General features: G+C 54.5%; 8 protein-coding genes across 8 annotated transcripts; 6 read left to right on the forward strand and 2 right to left on the reverse strand.

Annotated features, from left to right (window-relative positions):
* Positions 1 to 900, forward strand: CTRU02_207066 (uncharacterized protein; the record flags this gene model as incomplete). Its single annotated transcript, XM_036729310.1, has 1 exon — positions 1 to 900. The coding sequence occupies one exon, from the start codon at positions 1 to 3 to the stop codon at positions 898 to 900; it is 900 nt and encodes a 299-aa protein (XP_036578817.1).
* A 105-nt stretch (positions 901 to 1005) lies between these two features.
* On the reverse strand, positions 1006 to 3970 carry CTRU02_207067 (DUF1620 domain containing protein; the record flags this gene model as incomplete). Its single annotated transcript, XM_036729309.1, has 2 exons — positions 1006 to 1041; positions 1097 to 3970. The coding sequence occupies 2 exons, from the start codon at positions 3968 to 3970 to the stop codon at positions 1006 to 1008; spliced, it is 2910 nt and encodes a 969-aa protein (XP_036578816.1).
* A 323-nt stretch (positions 3971 to 4293) lies between these two features.
* CTRU02_207068 (Isy1-like splicing family protein) lies at positions 4294 to 5080 on the forward strand (the record flags this gene model as incomplete). The annotated part of the gene is made up of 2 exons (XM_070204828.1): positions 4294 to 4296; positions 4346 to 5080. 2 exons carry the CDS (start codon positions 4294 to 4296, stop codon positions 5078 to 5080), a joined length of 738 nt encoding a protein of 245 aa, XP_070061361.1.
* Positions 5081 to 5540: 460 nt separating this feature from the next.
* Positions 5541 to 6005, forward strand: CTRU02_207069 (mitochondrial 37S ribosomal protein uS14m; the record flags this gene model as incomplete). The annotated part of the gene is made up of 3 exons (XM_036729307.1): positions 5541 to 5647; positions 5711 to 5882; positions 5943 to 6005. The coding sequence occupies 3 exons, from the start codon at positions 5541 to 5543 to the stop codon at positions 6003 to 6005; spliced, it is 342 nt and encodes a 113-aa protein (XP_036578814.1).
* Positions 6006 to 6534: 529 nt separating this feature from the next.
* CTRU02_207070 (mitochondrial 40s ribosomal protein mrp2) lies at positions 6535 to 7925 on the forward strand (the record flags this gene model as incomplete). The annotated part of the gene is made up of 2 exons (XM_070204829.1): positions 6535 to 6766; positions 6817 to 7925. The coding sequence occupies 2 exons, from the start codon at positions 6535 to 6537 to the stop codon at positions 7923 to 7925; spliced, it is 1341 nt and encodes a 446-aa protein (XP_070061362.1).
* A 362-nt stretch (positions 7926 to 8287) lies between these two features.
* CTRU02_207071 (uncharacterized protein) lies at positions 8288 to 9937 on the reverse strand (the record flags this gene model as incomplete). Its single annotated transcript, XM_036729305.1, has 1 exon — positions 8288 to 9937. The coding sequence occupies one exon, from the start codon at positions 9935 to 9937 to the stop codon at positions 8288 to 8290; it is 1650 nt and encodes a 549-aa protein (XP_036578812.1).
* A 486-nt stretch (positions 9938 to 10423) lies between these two features.
* CTRU02_207072 (putative ThiF domain protein) lies at positions 10424 to 12047 on the forward strand (the record flags this gene model as incomplete). Its single annotated transcript, XM_036729304.1, has 3 exons — positions 10424 to 10603; positions 10651 to 11530; positions 11581 to 12047. The coding sequence occupies 3 exons, from the start codon at positions 10424 to 10426 to the stop codon at positions 12045 to 12047; spliced, it is 1527 nt and encodes a 508-aa protein (XP_036578811.1).
* Positions 12048 to 14233: 2186 nt separating this feature from the next.
* Positions 14234 to 15790, forward strand: CTRU02_207073 (D-arabinono-1,4-lactone oxidase 1; the record flags this gene model as incomplete). The annotated part of the gene is made up of 1 exon (XM_036729303.1): positions 14234 to 15790. One exon carries the CDS (start codon positions 14234 to 14236, stop codon positions 15788 to 15790), a length of 1557 nt encoding a protein of 518 aa, XP_036578810.1.
* Between the last annotated feature and the right edge of the window lie 458 nt (positions 15791 to 16248).

Genomic DNA, 16248 nt, shown 5'->3' on the forward strand with positions numbered 1-16248 from the left:
ATGTACCTCAAAGCTCTCATCACCTTCGTGCCACTGGTGGCATCCGCCATCCTGTCCCCTAGGCAAGCAGCTCCGACAGAAATCTATCGCTTCCAGAACGGCTGGATAGAAAACCTCGCCACGCACTCCAACGGCGCCCTCCTCGTGACACGCATGGACCAGCCCGACCTCTGGTCTGTTAATCCCTCCAGCAAAACCGCAACCAAACTTTACACCTTCCCAGATGCCTACGCAACGGGCGGCCTTGTGGAGATGTCGCCAAACATCTGGGCCGTCATCACAGGCAAATACCGTTCGGGTACGAACACGCCCGGGTCGTGGGGGATTTGGAAAGTCGACCTCACCGGTCCCACCGCCAAGGCCTCGGTCGTGAAGGTTGTGCCAGAGAGCAAGCTCTTCAACGGCCTCGCCAAATTCGAGCACGACAAGACGAATAACACGCTGCTCATAGGCGACGCGGCAGCAGGCGCGGTATACAAAATGAACTTTTCAACGGGGGCGTATTCGATTCTTCTAGCGGACAAATCGATGAATCCTCAGGGGTTTCTCCCGTTCGGCATCGACGGGATGAAATTCTTCAACGGGAGCTTGTACTTCACTAACATTGGCCAAAACACGTTCAACAGGCTCCCCATCGACACGGCTGGTAAGCCTGGGTCTGTCAGCACGATTTTTAACAACTCACCTGGAGACGACTTCATTTTTGACGCAGCGGGCAACGCGTACATTGCGACGAATACGCAAAATTCTGTCATCAAAGTCGATCCGGCGGGCAAGGTCACTAAGCTGGCAACAGTTCAGGGGTCAACCTCGACGACGCTGGGAAGGGCGGAAAAGGATGGGAATGTATTATACATCGGCAGCAGCCAAGGAACCATCTCAGCAATCACAGTCAAATGAGATGTCACTGGCAAGAAGGAATAAAAGCACGCATTGGCAGAAGTGCGGATAGTATCTTGCTCAAATTCATAACACTTTATTATGTCATATTATATCATACACTGCTTATGCCCACCTCAGGTTCGTCTGCTTCTTGCGCACCTAGAGTAAACATTTTTAGCAATAGTTCTTTGATACCGGGATTAAATTTACTCACAATTGGGCCCAACACGGCAACACCGACAGTGAGGGCAAGTACAGTGGAAATGAGGCTGATCTTGTTGAACCCCTTTCCAAGGATATCAAAAGCGAAGCTAGGAGCGACGCGGCTGCCAAAGATATCAACACCAAAAGAGAAGACCAAGCTGGTGCTCTCAACAATGGTGGGTGAAGTAATGATCTTCTGGACACCAATGACATCGCGCTGATGAGTGATAATCTGTCTTGGGTCGATCTCCAGAGCCGGGTGGTACTTGATCAGTCCCTCGGCCTCCATCTCCGCAGGTGTCGGGTCACGTCCAACAGGACGCCGGGGCTCAAGCAGCTGGCGTGGCAGACCGACAATAGCATGCGACTCGGGAAGGTAGGCCAGAACATTACGGCTGGTGATACCCTGGCGTGTCTGGGTGACAGCCAAAGCAGCCAGCGGGGCAGACAGAATCCAAGCCTGGCTGATGACTGAGGGAAGAGGGGCTCCAGTAGGTGTTTCGACCGGTTCGGTGGAGGAGAAGTTGGCAGCATCACCCAGGGGGCCACGGTCATCGGCGTAATCGCTCTCGTACAAGTCGGAGACAACAATCTGATAGCCCTTGAGAGACTGGCCGGAAAGAGGCTGACCAGCGTCGTCCTTCAGCGAGTACTGGCCGAAGAACGTGCACACAAACCAGTTCTCGGCGAGGGCGCACTGGATGTTCTTGTTGCTATCGACACCCTCATAAGTAGTAGAATGCAGAACCTGGCCCGACACAGAGTCAAGGAGGTAGACGCTAAGGGTAGACTTGGCAGCGTTTGCTGCAGAAACCACAACGGTGTTGGGGTTTAGGTACTTGTACTTGACGCGTCTGTCACCGAGAACCCTACCAATCGATGCAATGGGATCGTGGACAGGGCGAGTGGCGATATCAACAATGTTGTAACCGGCCGGCGCGGAAAACTCCCATGCGACTTGCTCCTTTGCAGTTTCTTCCTTGTTGATGTAGGTAAGCCCCTTTAGCTCTCCGTTTGATCCACGGACAAGAACGGTCTGCTTAGGGGCCCACGCAGCAGGGACGTCGCCGATGGCACCACCAATACCAACAGGGGCAAGCCATTGCCCAGATGGGCTGTCAACAATCGCAGCAGCCTGAGTCTGTGCCCAAGACCCCTCGGGCATGGCGTCGACCAGTTTGCCAGTATCGGTTTTGGCAACCACATACTCTCCGTGGAAGCCACGTACAGTAACATGGGACTTGACGTCCTCCACGAAGATACCCTTAACATCCCATGCTTGGCCGCGGGGAATGTCAAAGGCATTGAGCTTCCAGATGACCTTGCCGTGCTTGCCAACGTCGAGACCGAACAGCTTGCCTCGGCGGGTGGCGAGGACAACCAACTTGTTGAAGCCGAAGGAATCACGCGAGATGCGATCATCTTTGGGTGAGATTTCGGATCCAGTAATGCTGCTGACTAGGCGCTGAGGGATTGATGCAAGGTAGTCTGGCAGATAGGCGAGGTCGTCAATATGGCGGGTGACGCGGTGAATGTACGCCGAAAGAATGTTGCTGTGAGCCTCCGCCTCAAGAGTCTTAGCCAGATCCTCGCTTTCGGGGATCTCGGCGAAAGCGGCGGCAACACCACCAGTAAGACCCTCAGGACGGCTCCAGGCCTGCTCTCCGTTGCGGACCAAAATCCAGTCGTCTGAGGTGGTAACGGCGGCGCAACGAACGGCGAAGTTGTCGCTAGCTTTCTTGATAACCTCTGAGACAGCATGGATTGCAGAGACGCCTTCAGTGCCAGCCTTGTACGGCCAACGGCCCAGAATGGCATGCGAGTTGGAAGAGGTCAGGATGACTTCCTCGTCAGTGATGCGTGTAAACCAAACGTTGGCGCCCTCAGAGCTGGTAGAAAAAGCGCCCAGGCCAGGCAGCAGGGGAAGCTCGTGGTCCTTGGTGATGGCATTGGTCTTAATATTGACGTGGTAAACATCACCCTTGTTGCCAGTACTGGTTCTGCTGTGAACCAGGAAATGCGGCTCGGAATGGAGGTGATGCGGGGCATGAATCGCCACTTGCAATGTGTCGGATGGAAGAGGGAACTCCTGCTTCGCCTTGGTGCCAAGAACGTTGACCTTCAGCTTTGTGTGGGAGGGATCGGTCCAGGCGACAATGGGAGAGGCGGAGTTGGCACCAACAAACATGATGTCCTCCTTGCTCAGCACATCGCCCTTAGTGCCGATGCTGATGTCGTCAGTGCGCTTGCCTGTCAAAGTGTCGTGAACAGACACACGCACACCGTAAGAGTTGGCTGATCCATAAAGGCTGACAACGAAGATCTTTTCGATGTTGTTAGATACCTGGAGGGGGTTGGTCTTGCTTGCATCCTTGAACTCCCAAACGACGCTGCCATCGGCGCCGTTTAGTCTCCTCAGAATTGACGAGCCATCCTCTTCTTCAAAGAGCGCCAGAACATCTGTGCGATCGTTCTCCGTCAGCTCCATCACCTCCAAATCCCTTATTTCGCCTGTAAAGTCCATCCACCACGCGTTTTTACCCGACAAGGCGTTCCAGGCATGTACTGAACTGCCATACGCGGACACAACCCAATCCTCGCCTTCGGCCGCTCGCAAGTGTCCGCCGCCATTTGTGATATTGCCAGTCAGAAATTGACGCCAAACGACAGCGCCATTGCTAGGGTTGACGGCTCCAACGACGCCGACATCGCTCAGCGAGTACAGGAGGGAAGCTTTGTCGGCCTTTCGAGGCTTGTGGAAGAAGGTGGTCTCGACTTGGGGGACGCCGATAAGTTCGTGGTGGTAATCGATGTCATCAACTTCGTCGACGAACACCGCGCCAACCAGAGATGAGGCTGCTAAAAGCAGCGTTGGAAGGCGCATCGTGGTGGTGATTTTCTGAAGCTTCACGAAGCAGTTGATAGCTCCAAAAGATGTGAAGCTGGATCGTCACCTCTGGCTTGGTGGGAGGGTGTACAAAGCCAGAGGTACCCTGCCTGTCTATTGCGCCAGTGGCCCGTCAGAGAACGCCCCACCCAGGCCGGCGGACGTGGCTGATTGGGTGTGGAGAATGGCCCGTGCAGGTGCGACATTGACGGCCGAAAGCTTTCCAACTACTCTTTAACCGTGAGACTTTCACCTCCAGCGCCGAACCCGACTGCCACTCGAGGAAGCCCGACGCCTCCCCGGCCCCCAAAGCTTTCAAAATGGTAAGTGACCCGGAGATTCGTGCTTGCCGAATCAAGGCGCTAACATGTACAGGCGCGAAATTCGGAAAAGGCGCAGTCCATGCTCTTTCGCTTCCGCGAAGCACAAGCAGCGGACCTGGGCATTATCGACATCGGCAGGACGAGGCGGCCAAGAGTGATCACCGAGGTTGACTCGATACCATCATGCGAAAAATGGCGTGGCCAAGTGCTCAAGGAGATCTCTCGCAAGGTCTCCAAGATCCAGGACCCTGCGCTGAGCGACTATCAAATCCGCGACCTCAATGACGAGATCAACAAGCTTATGAGAGAAAAGTACATGTGGGAGGTGCAAATACGAAATCTTGGAGGACCCAATTATATGCGCGGAGGTGGTAAAATTTACGACGAGCAAGGAAGAGAGATACCCGGCGGCGGCAAAGGCTATCGCTACTTTGGACGCGCGCGAGACCTTCCAGGAGTCAAAGAACTATTTGAAGCTGCGAAAGCGAAGGCGTCAGACGAGAAGCCTTTGGAGACGAGAGACGACTTGCGAAAACAGGTTGATGCTGCGTACTACGGTTATGCGCCGAACGAAGAGGACAAGGAACTTCTTGCGTATGAGGCGGCCAAGGAGGAGGAAGCGTTTGAGCATATGGCCAAGACTGGCCAGCAACAACCACCGCCCGATTGGGAGCCGCTGCCAGGCGACATAGGTGATGGCAAAGGCTGGGATTTACCGACATTGGAGGAGGTTCAGGAAGAGTTGATTAACAGGAGGCGGCAGAAGCTGTTGGACCAATTATAGCCTTCTCTCGCTTCCTGTTAACTTCACGCTTATGATGACGACACCTGTTAATTCACTCGAGGGCCGGGGGACGTTTTGAGATGCTGAAGGCTGTTGTATCATATTGCGATGTTGGACGTCCAGTCATGGACTGCGAAAACGGCCGGCGTTCTTGGAAGGGTTTGACATTAATTCAATACCAAAATTTTATTCCTCCATTGAGCATAGTCCATCAACTGTGAGCGAAGAGCAAAACACACAAAGTCAATTGTTTATGAGGTGGTTGGCGGAGTAGTTTAGACCGAGAGCCACTAGCTAGAAAGGCAAACTCGGTGAAGCTCGGTGAGCTTGACTGATAAGATAAGACGGGCACGTGATCTCCGCGTTCTTCCGCGCCGCCAATTCGAAGCTCTCTAAGCTCAACTTTTCGAGTGTCACGATCGAGGACAACGCCGTTCAATCCCCCACAACCGCCGCCAAGATGTCGATGTTCCGCGCCAAGAAGCTCGATCTGGGCTGTTTCGTCAACATTCGGACGATTCGTGACCACACCAAGCGCCAGGTGTTCATGGAGCACGAGCCCGAAAGGTTAGCATCACCAGACGCCGCCAGCGACATCCCGAACGAAAACTGACATTGCGAACGTTACAGACAAGCTCTCCGCCACATCATCCGTAACACGACGCTTCCCCCCCGTGTGCGCGCCGAGGCGCAGCTGCAATTGTCGCAAATGCACTCCTACACTCGCTCCACTCAGATCCGCAACCGTTGCATCATGGGCGGCAAGGCAAGGGGTATCTTCCGCGATTTCAAGATGACAAGAGTATGCCATGAGATTTTCAGCCAAATTTTCTGCCAGCGCAAGACTCTAATTTGGTCGCAGTTCAATTTCCGTATGGAGGCCTATGCGGGTAACCTCCCCGGAGTCAAGAAGGCCAGTTGGTAAAGGGACAAGCAGAGGAAGACGAGGTCGATGACGGCGGCGCAAAAGTGCCTGTGTAAAATACAACTATGGCTGGAACGCCCTTCGGATTGGCGCGATCTGGCAGCGATTTTGGTGATGTATAGACGAAAGGGATTTAGCGTTTGGTCGCAACTTCCCAGCAACCTTGATAAGGATGTACAGATATAAAACATGTAAAATGTACAACATCTCCCTTCAGTGCGCTTGTGAATGCTTTAGCATAGCAGGGCTGTTCATGGTTATCTCCAGGTCCTTCAGATTTGCAGTGCATCACGTCGAGGGAGGTACGAATCTCTCAACTGCTGTTCTTAGATTTCACTTCTGCAAGTTGTTGGCCTAGTTATTATACAACAGCAACAGTCGTGAGGATTATCTCTCACATCTCTCTGCGTCCCTTTCTTCTTTTCGTCTTTACATTTATGACATTGCGTAAACCGCTCTGCGTCACATCTACAGCCGGGATATATTACCACAAACTCCAACAATCCAATCCTCCCCATAACTCGCCATAATGTTTCGCCGTCGTTGGTCTGGCCTCCCCAAAGACCCCGAATTCACTTCAAACCTTGAGGAACTTGGGTTAGTCACTTCTATCTGTCCAACTTTGGAAGGGGCTAACATGAGCAGCTATTTCATCAACGACGAAGACGAGATCCGCAATATTGAAGAACCGCAATACTACTTCAAGTATCACCTCAGTAAGAATGACCGAGTCAACGACCGCCAGCGGTTTCACTTTAACGGCAAGTACCAATCTAGTACATCGCCACAGTACGACAGCTAACCAGAGTAGAGGCAATTCGCGATATCGTTCACGCCCGCCTCGAGAATGAAGGTATGACCAAGGTTCTGCTGCCCCTGGGCACTCCGGCCACCTCGCCTCATGTTCCCATCTTCGCCAGCGCCAATCTCGCCTCCGCTTCTCGCGTCATCATCATTCTTGGTGAACCCTCTCAGGACCTTGGCAATATGGCTCTCCGCGTCATCAACGGTCCTGGTGGCATCAATAAGGGTAGTATGGTCTCCATTGTCCGACAAATCCGACACCAAGCGTCATCCGCCAGTGATCCTTCCCCGCCAGGTATAATACTAGCCAACGCTGGTGAACTGTGGTGGTGGCCTGAAGGTGGAAAGGGCTTAAGTCCCGTCTCCGCCAATGCCGTCCCGATGATGAGCATGGTTCATCATGGCCGGGCGCAAAACCCCAAACTTCATAGCATCCCCAAGAACGAAAGCCCCCTTGCCCACGCCCGATATGTCCTCGATGAAGTTATCCCAGCGCTCGTTCCTGTGACTGCTCGACTCGACATCATCGGCATTGGTCTCAGCGCTGATAACATAACCAAAGCTCTCGACAACCCCGCTATCTTTACCACACTTGGCTGCAGAATCAACACGCTCTCCCTTCTCGGGAGCAGTACCAATGCAAGCGAGCTCTCTCACGAGCCGTTCAAGGATTTTCTTCAGCGTCGCGCTAGATCTTATATCGCTGACGAAGCGGCCTCTCTGACGCCCCTGGCAAAACCAGGCGGCAATCCCAACACCGCCTCTTTCACCCAACATGGGTGTACCGTCTTCGCCTCGGGAGAGGTGTATTGTATCGAGCGTATGCTGATAACTAGCGGTGCCCTGTTTCTTGCCTGGCTCGAAGAAGTCGCGATGGCAGGTCCCGAGTACTGCCACCCAGAAGTTGTCCCCGTGGACCCCCCTGTTCCTACGGCCGAGGAGTGGGCAGCCGCAACATCGGGCTTCGATGCTGCCTGGGCCAGAATGCCCGAAATCGCGAAGCCCAGTATCGGCTATGCCACGTCACGCGATGTCCAAGAGCATTGCAAAATCTTGGAAGACCTGCAGCTGGATATGCAAACCCAGGTTGAGGGCCAGCATGAGACCGATGACTGAATGCTGGGAAGCAAGCGCCAGGTAGATTGGTTGGACAACGGATAACCGAGCTCTTAAGATTCGGCTCACCAAGCAGCCCAAAGTACAGGCGCCGCAGTTTCATATCTGGCAAACAATGTCCGAGGCAGAGGGCCGCTTTTCGAAACTCCTGGAAACGGCTTTGGGCTGCTTTATACAAGGGGAACAAGGAGAACAAGCACACAACGTGTGACCAGCTACGATGAGGCTTGCAGCTGAGGGGTTGAGTGCTCTTTACATAGAACATAGGGTTTTCAGGGAGGGAATTGATTCTCCTGGTATCATTGGTCTTGACAAGTTTGACAGTATTATACAGACGACCTCTGGCCAATTCGTGCACCCCTTTATGCCTTGAGCAGCGACGCGAGCCCGGCGGCAGGCGGCTCAACGTTGACCAGCAGCTCCCTCGTGCGCCGTATCCTCTCCTTGACAACCTCCTCCTCCGCCGCCCATCTTCCGTCAACTGGCTTGGTCTCGCTCCAGAAACTGAACGCAGACTTCTTCGGGCCAGCCTTGTTCTTCTCCTCCTCGTCCTTGGCAAGCCTCGCCACCATCTTAGACCAGTTCTCCAATCCCGTGCCCAGACACTCGCGGCAAGTCTGGCGGGCCTCCTTGTCGCCTCCAATGTTGCCAATCTTTCGAAGCTGCTCCTCGGCGAGGTCGACTGCATCACGGGTCCAGGCGAGGCCCTCTTCGCGGTTGCCCTTGGCGTCCTTCGTGGAGTAGAGAATCTCGCCAATGTACAGGTTCAGACCGGCCTCCTCACACAGCTCCTTGGGATGTCTCCAAGGGGGCCGAGAGCCGTCATCAGGCGGCGGCGGATACTTGGGTGCCTGTGCGAGGTTCCAGGCTCTCTGCCAAAGGGTGGAAGGGACTTCTTGTGGACGCTCTTGGCCGGGGAGAGGCACTTGAGGGAGTGCACGGCGGGCACGGAGAATGGAGATGAAGATGGGCAATGCGGCAGACACGTCGCCGTGACGAGCCTTGTGCGTGGCAATCGAGGTAAGAACATTCAGCACATTTTCCGACGGCTGCGTCGTCTTCTCGTTCAGAGTGTAAGTGAGAGGGTCAACCAGCGGCGGAGACGAGGGAGCGGTCGCCGTCGCCAGAGAGAGCGCCCACTGGTACATCCTCTCAGCGGCTTCGGGCAGCTGCTTGAAGTCGAGGAAAGAGGCATACGCCAACGCCGCATCCATCTTTTGCCGGTCGGTAAAGCCCTTGGTGGTGAGGATGCGCAGGTAGTGGTTCTCAGCCGGCTCGTAGGCAATCTCGCAGTCCTCCTCCTTCGGCGCTTTTTCAGCACCGGCGGGAATCGGTTTAGGATGCGGGTTCGACGGCCCAATGACGACCTCGGGCGGGAATATGATGTTTCTCGTCTTATCCTTTACCCACCCGTCCATCTGCTCTGCAGCTTGCGCCATGAGCATCATCACTTCGTAGTATCCCCTCCGCCAATTCTCGCTCTTGGCCGAGATGTCCTTGCCGGCGGCGCCCAAACCGTCGATAGATAGCGGCTCATCGAGGAGTTCCCTGATGCCCTTGCCGTCGATGTTCGGGTCCTCCAGGCGCTTCAGCGCTTCCCTGCATGACACGATGACCTCGACCCAGTTTACGTTGTTCAGGTGGCTGTCCTTGGCGGCGCTCTTCGCGCCGCGTACCCGCATACGTGTCAAGATGGACCACTCATGAGGTGTCGGGTGCTCCTTCTCAAGTCCCTCCTGGTTAAGAAGAAAGACGATACCAATGATGCACAGTACACCACCCCATATCGAGACGTTGTAGCGGAGGATGAGGCGGCCCTCATGACGGAGCCAGTTCTTCTTTTCGGTGGTGAAGTATCGTGCGCGTGGACGCGTAGTAACGGGTATCGAGAGGAAGGGAAGCTGTGGCCGGCCGCGGGAGGTGAGGGATGTGTTGCTCGTGAAAGGGCGGGAGGTCTGCAACCGGAAGAGCCTCTGTAGGAGGATCCGGCGAAGGGCGAGACGCTGGCGCATTGTGGCTGCTGTAGACCCTTTAGGATCAATTATATGAACGAGTCTCTCATGCAAAGCTACTGTTCATAGCTCCGAGTAGCTGTGATGAGGCGATGGGGCGAATGGGTGCCCTGGGCGGGATGCAATGGCTACTATGAGAAAGCTTGTCGTGGTTCCTTAAGCTGTCAGGTCGAATCCCTTCAAGATCTGGGGTGTCCTAGTGGGGCCATTGGCCAGTGCTGTCGGTGGGCTATTGTTCCGCATCATCCGGTAAGGGTGACGTCTGATTGGCCACTCACCTTGTGCAGCTTTTTCTGGACTTGAATTATCCAGCGATGGTGCAAGCCCGACTTTGAGAACCAAGACCCGTTTGTTCACGAGAGGGTTGAGCTGGTGTCTGTAAGATTGGCCCAATTGCAGGCCATCTCATTGACCCCATTCTTCTCTCGAAAGAACATATATATCTCTTTTTCCTATCTCTGTACATCATGAGTATAGGACTTTAAAATGTCTTCATTCTGGTCCAAAGCGGCGTCAAGCCCGCATGTACAACTAGCAGCCACTGCCGTCCTGTCTGGCGCGACAGTGGCATGTCTTATTTTCGGATACCAAGCGTTCGAACGCAACGAAAGGATTCATGATTTGAAAAAGTCTATACCCGTATCTATTGATTCGCATTCTGGAAAGGTATGCTGCCCATGCCTCGAAACCGTACATTCGACTAATGGTCACAGCTCACTCAATTCGGTGGCGCATCTCCCCCACCTCTTGACAAGGAGGATGCGCGTAACCAAGCCCTTGCAAGGAGGGCCCAGGCCGGTGATTTTGATGAGGAACTGATTTTGGAACAACTTGCCCGTAACAGGGTCTTCCTCAAGGACGAAGGTCTTCAGAAACTCCGCGACTCGTTCGTCATCGTTGTCGGTGTCGGCGGTGTGGGTTCTCACTGTACAACCGCTCTCGCCCGTTCCGGTGTCTCCAAAATCCGTCTCATCGATTTCGACCAGGTTACCCTCAGCTCTCTCAACCGACACGCCGTGGCCACCCTCGCCGACGTCGGCCTCCCCAAAGTCCAGTGTCTCTACCGCCGCCTCATTGCCATCACTCCGTGGACCAAGTTCGAGCTCAAGAACCAAAAGTTCGAAAAGGATGTTGCCGAGGAGCTCCTTGCTCCGTGGGCTGAGAATGGGCAGAAGCCCGACTTCGTTGTAGACGCCATTGACAACATCGACACCAAGGTTGCCCTGCTGAAGTACTGCCATGATCACAAGATTCCCGTCATCTCCAGCATGGGCGCCGGAGCCAAGGGAGACCCGACTCGCATCAACGTTGCCGATATTGGAGCCAGCACCGACGACGGTCTTTCCAGGGCCACCCGCAGGAAGCTCAAGCTTCTCGGCGTGACCAGCGGTATTCCTGTTGTCTACTCAAACGAGGTTGCTGGTGAGGGCAAGGCTGCTCTTCTGCCTCTCTCTGAGGAGGAGTTCAAGAAGGGCACCGTTGGCGACCTCAGCGTCCTCCCCAGCTTCAGAGTGCGAATTCTTCCAGTCCTCGGAACCATGCCTGCCATTTTCGGATACATTGTTGCCAACCACGTCATTCTCAGCATCTCAGGTAAGATGCTTTAGTTTGGCCGAACAAGTGCAAAGACTAACAAGCATCAGGATACCCCCTTGATTACGTCCCCGCAAAGAACCGCGATAAGCTCTACGGCGACATTGTGGCCTTTGTGCAGGGCTCAGAGACCCGACTTGTCCAGCACAGAGACGGCATTGAGGAGTCCAGGGGACTCAGGGTTCCCATCTCTCTCGGAGATGCGGCTTTCCTTACTGAGGAGCTGTGGAAGGGACGTAGCGCCGTCACCGGTCTCATCAATAGACTGGTACTCGTGCGGTGGAAGAGGCCGGAGGGCAAGACGAAGCTCAAGATCGGCGAGGGTGCCGAGGAGCAGAAGTGGACCAACATTCGCTTCCGCGATCTTGTTTGCATGACCAGAGATGAGGCTCTCCGCCACGAAAAGGAACACCTCAAGGGCGAGGCCAAGTTGGAGGACCTGTACGATGCGGAGGTGATTGCACGGATTGAGGCCAGACTTGAGGAAGCTGCTGAGGCTGAGAAGTTTAGACTATAGAAGGTCGTCGAGGCCTACGACTTTTTTTGAATACAAATTTCATGCTTGATCTATCTAACATACAGCATAGAACCTCGTTATTACTACCACCCAGACATGGAAGTGGCTGATGGACAGCGGAGTGTGGCGGTGCAATCTCACTCAGAGTGGGTCTCCCAAGCTCTTGCCCAAAGCTCGTCGCGTCTGGTCGCGACTTCTTTCTACATCCTTTTCAAGACGCCTGTCGCAGTTGCGGCAACTTTGTCTGCCGATCAAGAAATATTGCACTGGTAAAATTCATCCACAGGTAATACTTCACATATCACTTGATCTTTTTTTCCTACGCAAAAACATCATGGCCCGCGCGTTCAGTTTGGTATTCAAGCTCTAGGTAAGCTTGCTTCGCGCCTGTGGATGTAGAACCCAAAGATGCTGATGATCTTCTCAGGCCTTTCAAGTTGACAGCGAGTACCAGCACTCTGCGTTTACAGTCACAGATAGTGGCGCCATACCTTAAAAGTCACGAATTTGGTGGCTTGGCCCAGAATACACGCCTAGCTGTCATTCCGCGTGGCGAGAACTTTCGCCTCTCAAGTGGGAGGTGATCACCAGCCGTTGCGCTCCTAGGTGCATCGCTGGATCTCGATGATTTTCACAGCATTTTCATACATCACTCTTCTATCGCTCCTTTCCACAGGCATCCAACAACCGTCTGCATTGATGATAACTCTCACAAGGTAATGGGATCATCAAAAAGTGGTTTCGCAAGAAACCCTTCTGTCGATGACAGGACCAGCACCAAGAACAGAGATCTGAGCAGGCGCCGGCTGAATTACCAGCACGGGTATCTCGTTGTGTTTCTGTTTCTTGGCCCGCGCAGCTCTGGAGATCATGCGCCGCAATGACGACAACCAGCAAAAGTCCTGAAGCAAATAGGCCCGCGGCTCCGGCTGTGCTCCCCTGAGTGTACAGCTAGCATTGGGTCACTGCTCATGACGGGACGTATATAGTTTTCAATCGGAGCTGGCCGGTAAGTCAACCTTTTCAACTTTGGTGCATGTTACTAACTCGGTGCAGATCTCACAACTGCTAGCCAAGCGGCAGCGCAGCGAGACAACAATAGAATTGCCCAGTGATGACACGAAGTCCAAATAAGCCAAAGTTGCAGGCAGCACGAGGGTACATCCAGTCACTATGGCGGAGCCCGTCGGCCGTTGTCCGTGAGAACATAAGAGAGCTAATCTGAGGGCATATTCTTGTTTGTTGGTTGGAGGGAGTATACATGTATACGTGAAATTGTTTGGGCGTCATGGCCAAGCGGCTTCATACGCAAAAATAGCATCATGCTGATGACGAGGGTGGAGAGTTTCGAAAGGGATGCGTGGGAGAGTGTGCAGGTATAATATAAATTGAAACTCAATTTACGTATTGATGCCAAGGTCTTCTGAACATTTATTTCACGCTGATGGCGATATGAATAAGAGTGGCATTTTAGACTTCCGTGGAGGGGTTTGTCTCACCAGCCCATCATCATCTCCTAAGAATATTGCGGTTGGTCAGCACAGCACTCGGAGCTTTGTTCGGCTCGGCTGTTGCAGGGGTTGCGGCTTAGCGGAGTCCACCCCGCGGTGCCTTTAACCCCTCCCCCCTGCTCGGTCCGTGGAATTAGTGCGCAGGGTCCCTGAAGATGGGCTTATCGCAAACGGTGACTCGATGACTTTTGCGCCTGACGAATCACAGGCAGTTCCAGCGCATGAACCCCCGTCGCGACCTGCTGAATATCGATGAGCTCATCCGGGCTAACACGGGACCGGATCGAGGGGTCCCTTTTAATTGTGTTTTCATCCCGCCTATTCCAGCCCTTTCCTTTCACAAGCCGCGCGCCTCTTGAGTAGTAAAATATCTTTGACGTCCCGTCCTTTCCGTTGCCCGCCATGGTTTGTTCTTCTTATTGCCTCTTTTCCCATCCCAATGGCTGCCCGAACGCCCTAGGGATCGTCTTGACTTGAACCGATAACCGACTCAGGAACGACCTCCGCGAACACGAACTTTTTTTTTTTTAATTTTTTTTTAACGAGCCGGCACCAAAACCCCTCCACTTGCTTAAAAAAGTAAAAAAGGGTAAAAAAAAGTCTCGGTTAGAATCGGACTGTCCATCATACGATCTACCTTATCTCGAACACCCGCAGACTATCTAGCCTGGCGCAATGGACCCGACCATCGTCGCAGAGCTCGAGAAGAACGCCGATGATGGCGTTGCGTTCCGCGCCCGTCCCAACCACGTCCACCACACCTGGGCCAAGACCTTTTACTCCCTCCCGGAGCTGTACATTCAGCCCGAGTCCCTGCCCGAGGTCGAAAAGGTCGTGAACCTCGCGCGCAAATGTCGCCGCCGCATCGTCACCGCCGGGTGCGCCCACTCACCGTCCAACATCACTTGTACCTCGAGCTGGCTCGTCAACCTTGACAACTTCAACCGCATTCTCTCCGTCGACAGCTCTACAGGCATTGCCGTGATCCAGAGCGGAATCCGCTTGTATACCCTCTGCGACGACCTGGCGCGCCATGGCTTGACCATGCCCAACCTGGGCAGCATCAACCACCAGTCCATAGCCGGCGCCATCTCGACCGGCACCCACGGCAGCAGTCTCTTCCACGGGCTCATGTCGGAGGATGTGCTGGCGCTCAAGATCACGCTCGCCAATGGCAAGACCGAGTCGTGCTCGCGCGATGAAAACACATCGCTCTTCCGCGCCGCCCTCCTCTCACTCGGCGCGCTAGGAATCATCACCGAAATCACATTCCGCGCAGTGCCCTCTTTCACGCTGCGATGGACGCAGACCATCGACACCGACCTCAAGATGTTCAACTCGTGGCGCAAGAACCTGTGGACGCAGAGCGAGTTCGTCCGCGTGTGGTGGTTCCCCTACACCCGGAGGGCCGTGGTCTGGAAGGCGGACAAGTCGGACGAGAAGCACGTCAACCCTCCCAAGAGGAATTACGACGGCCCGCTGGGCTACTACCTGTACCACAACCTGCTGTACGTCGCACAGCACATCCCGCGGATACTGCCGTGGGTCGAGTGGTTCATCTTCGGCATGCAGTACGGCTTCGCCAACGGGTCCACCATCTCGGCGGTCCAGCCCAGCCGCGACGCGCTGCTCATGAACTGCCTCTACTCGCAGTTCGTCAACGAATGGGCCATCCCGCTCGACAAGGGGCCCGAGGCTCTCCGCCGCCTGTCGTCGTGGCTTAACCACCTGACGCCGGCGGACCCGGACTACGTCCCGCACAACATCCCCTTCTCCGCCGACGGGCTGTACGTCCACGCGCCGGTCGAGGTCCGCGTGAGCGATACCTCGCTTACCACCAACGCGCGGCCGTTCCTCGACCCGACCCTTCCCGACGGACCTACGCTGTACCTCAACGCGACGTTGTACCGGCCGTACCTGATGGACCCGCCGTGCCGGGTGCGGTATTACGAGGCGTTTGAGTGGCTGATGACGGACCTGGGCGGCAAGCCGCACTGGGCCAAGAACTTTATAGAAAACGAGGCGATTGAGGAGATTTACGGCGAGCAGCTGGACGAGTGGCGGGCGGTGAGGAACGAGGCCGATCCCGAGGGCATGTTTGTCGGCCAGTGGCACCGCGAGAAGGTCCTGGGCAACGGCCCGAGGCTCGCCTTGGAGGAGGTAGAGGTGGAGAGGACGCCGGACAAGAGCGGCGGAGTGAGAGTCACCGGCGCCGTGGCCAAATCATCATGACGTGTGTGATGTGAAAAGCGACAAACGACAAAAGATGAATAATAATAGTAAAAAAAAGCCCATTTCCCACTTACAACTTCCATGATCCGAGGCCATATTTTTTGGTTGTTGCGCAATTTGCTGACTTACTTGCGTTTTGCGCCAGGCTTGGCTTCGGTATCAATTGCGCATGGGACAGCGTGATGAAAATGGATTGCCCGAGGTTGAAACAAGGTCAAGATTCACCACAAGATATCAAAAGTCCCAAAAGTCCCAAAAGTACCGCCAACAGCTCAAGTAACGAGAGATGATGGGTGTTGATAAGGGGGTTGACAAAGACCAGGATTGGCCTGTTCAAAGGGCCGGAATGCGTACCCTGGATGGTATTTGAGATGAACTGATTGGACAGGCGACCAAGTACGAACGTCCAACTGCATATACCACGTACGTGCCGTACAGGTCGGGGTTTGTCCCCCTAG

This window comes from Colletotrichum truncatum, assembly GCF_014235925.2.
Source record: "Colletotrichum truncatum strain CMES1059 chromosome Unknown Contig_0004, whole genome shotgun sequence".
Classification (NCBI taxonomy): Eukaryota; Fungi; Ascomycota; class Sordariomycetes; order Glomerellales; family Glomerellaceae; genus Colletotrichum; species Colletotrichum truncatum.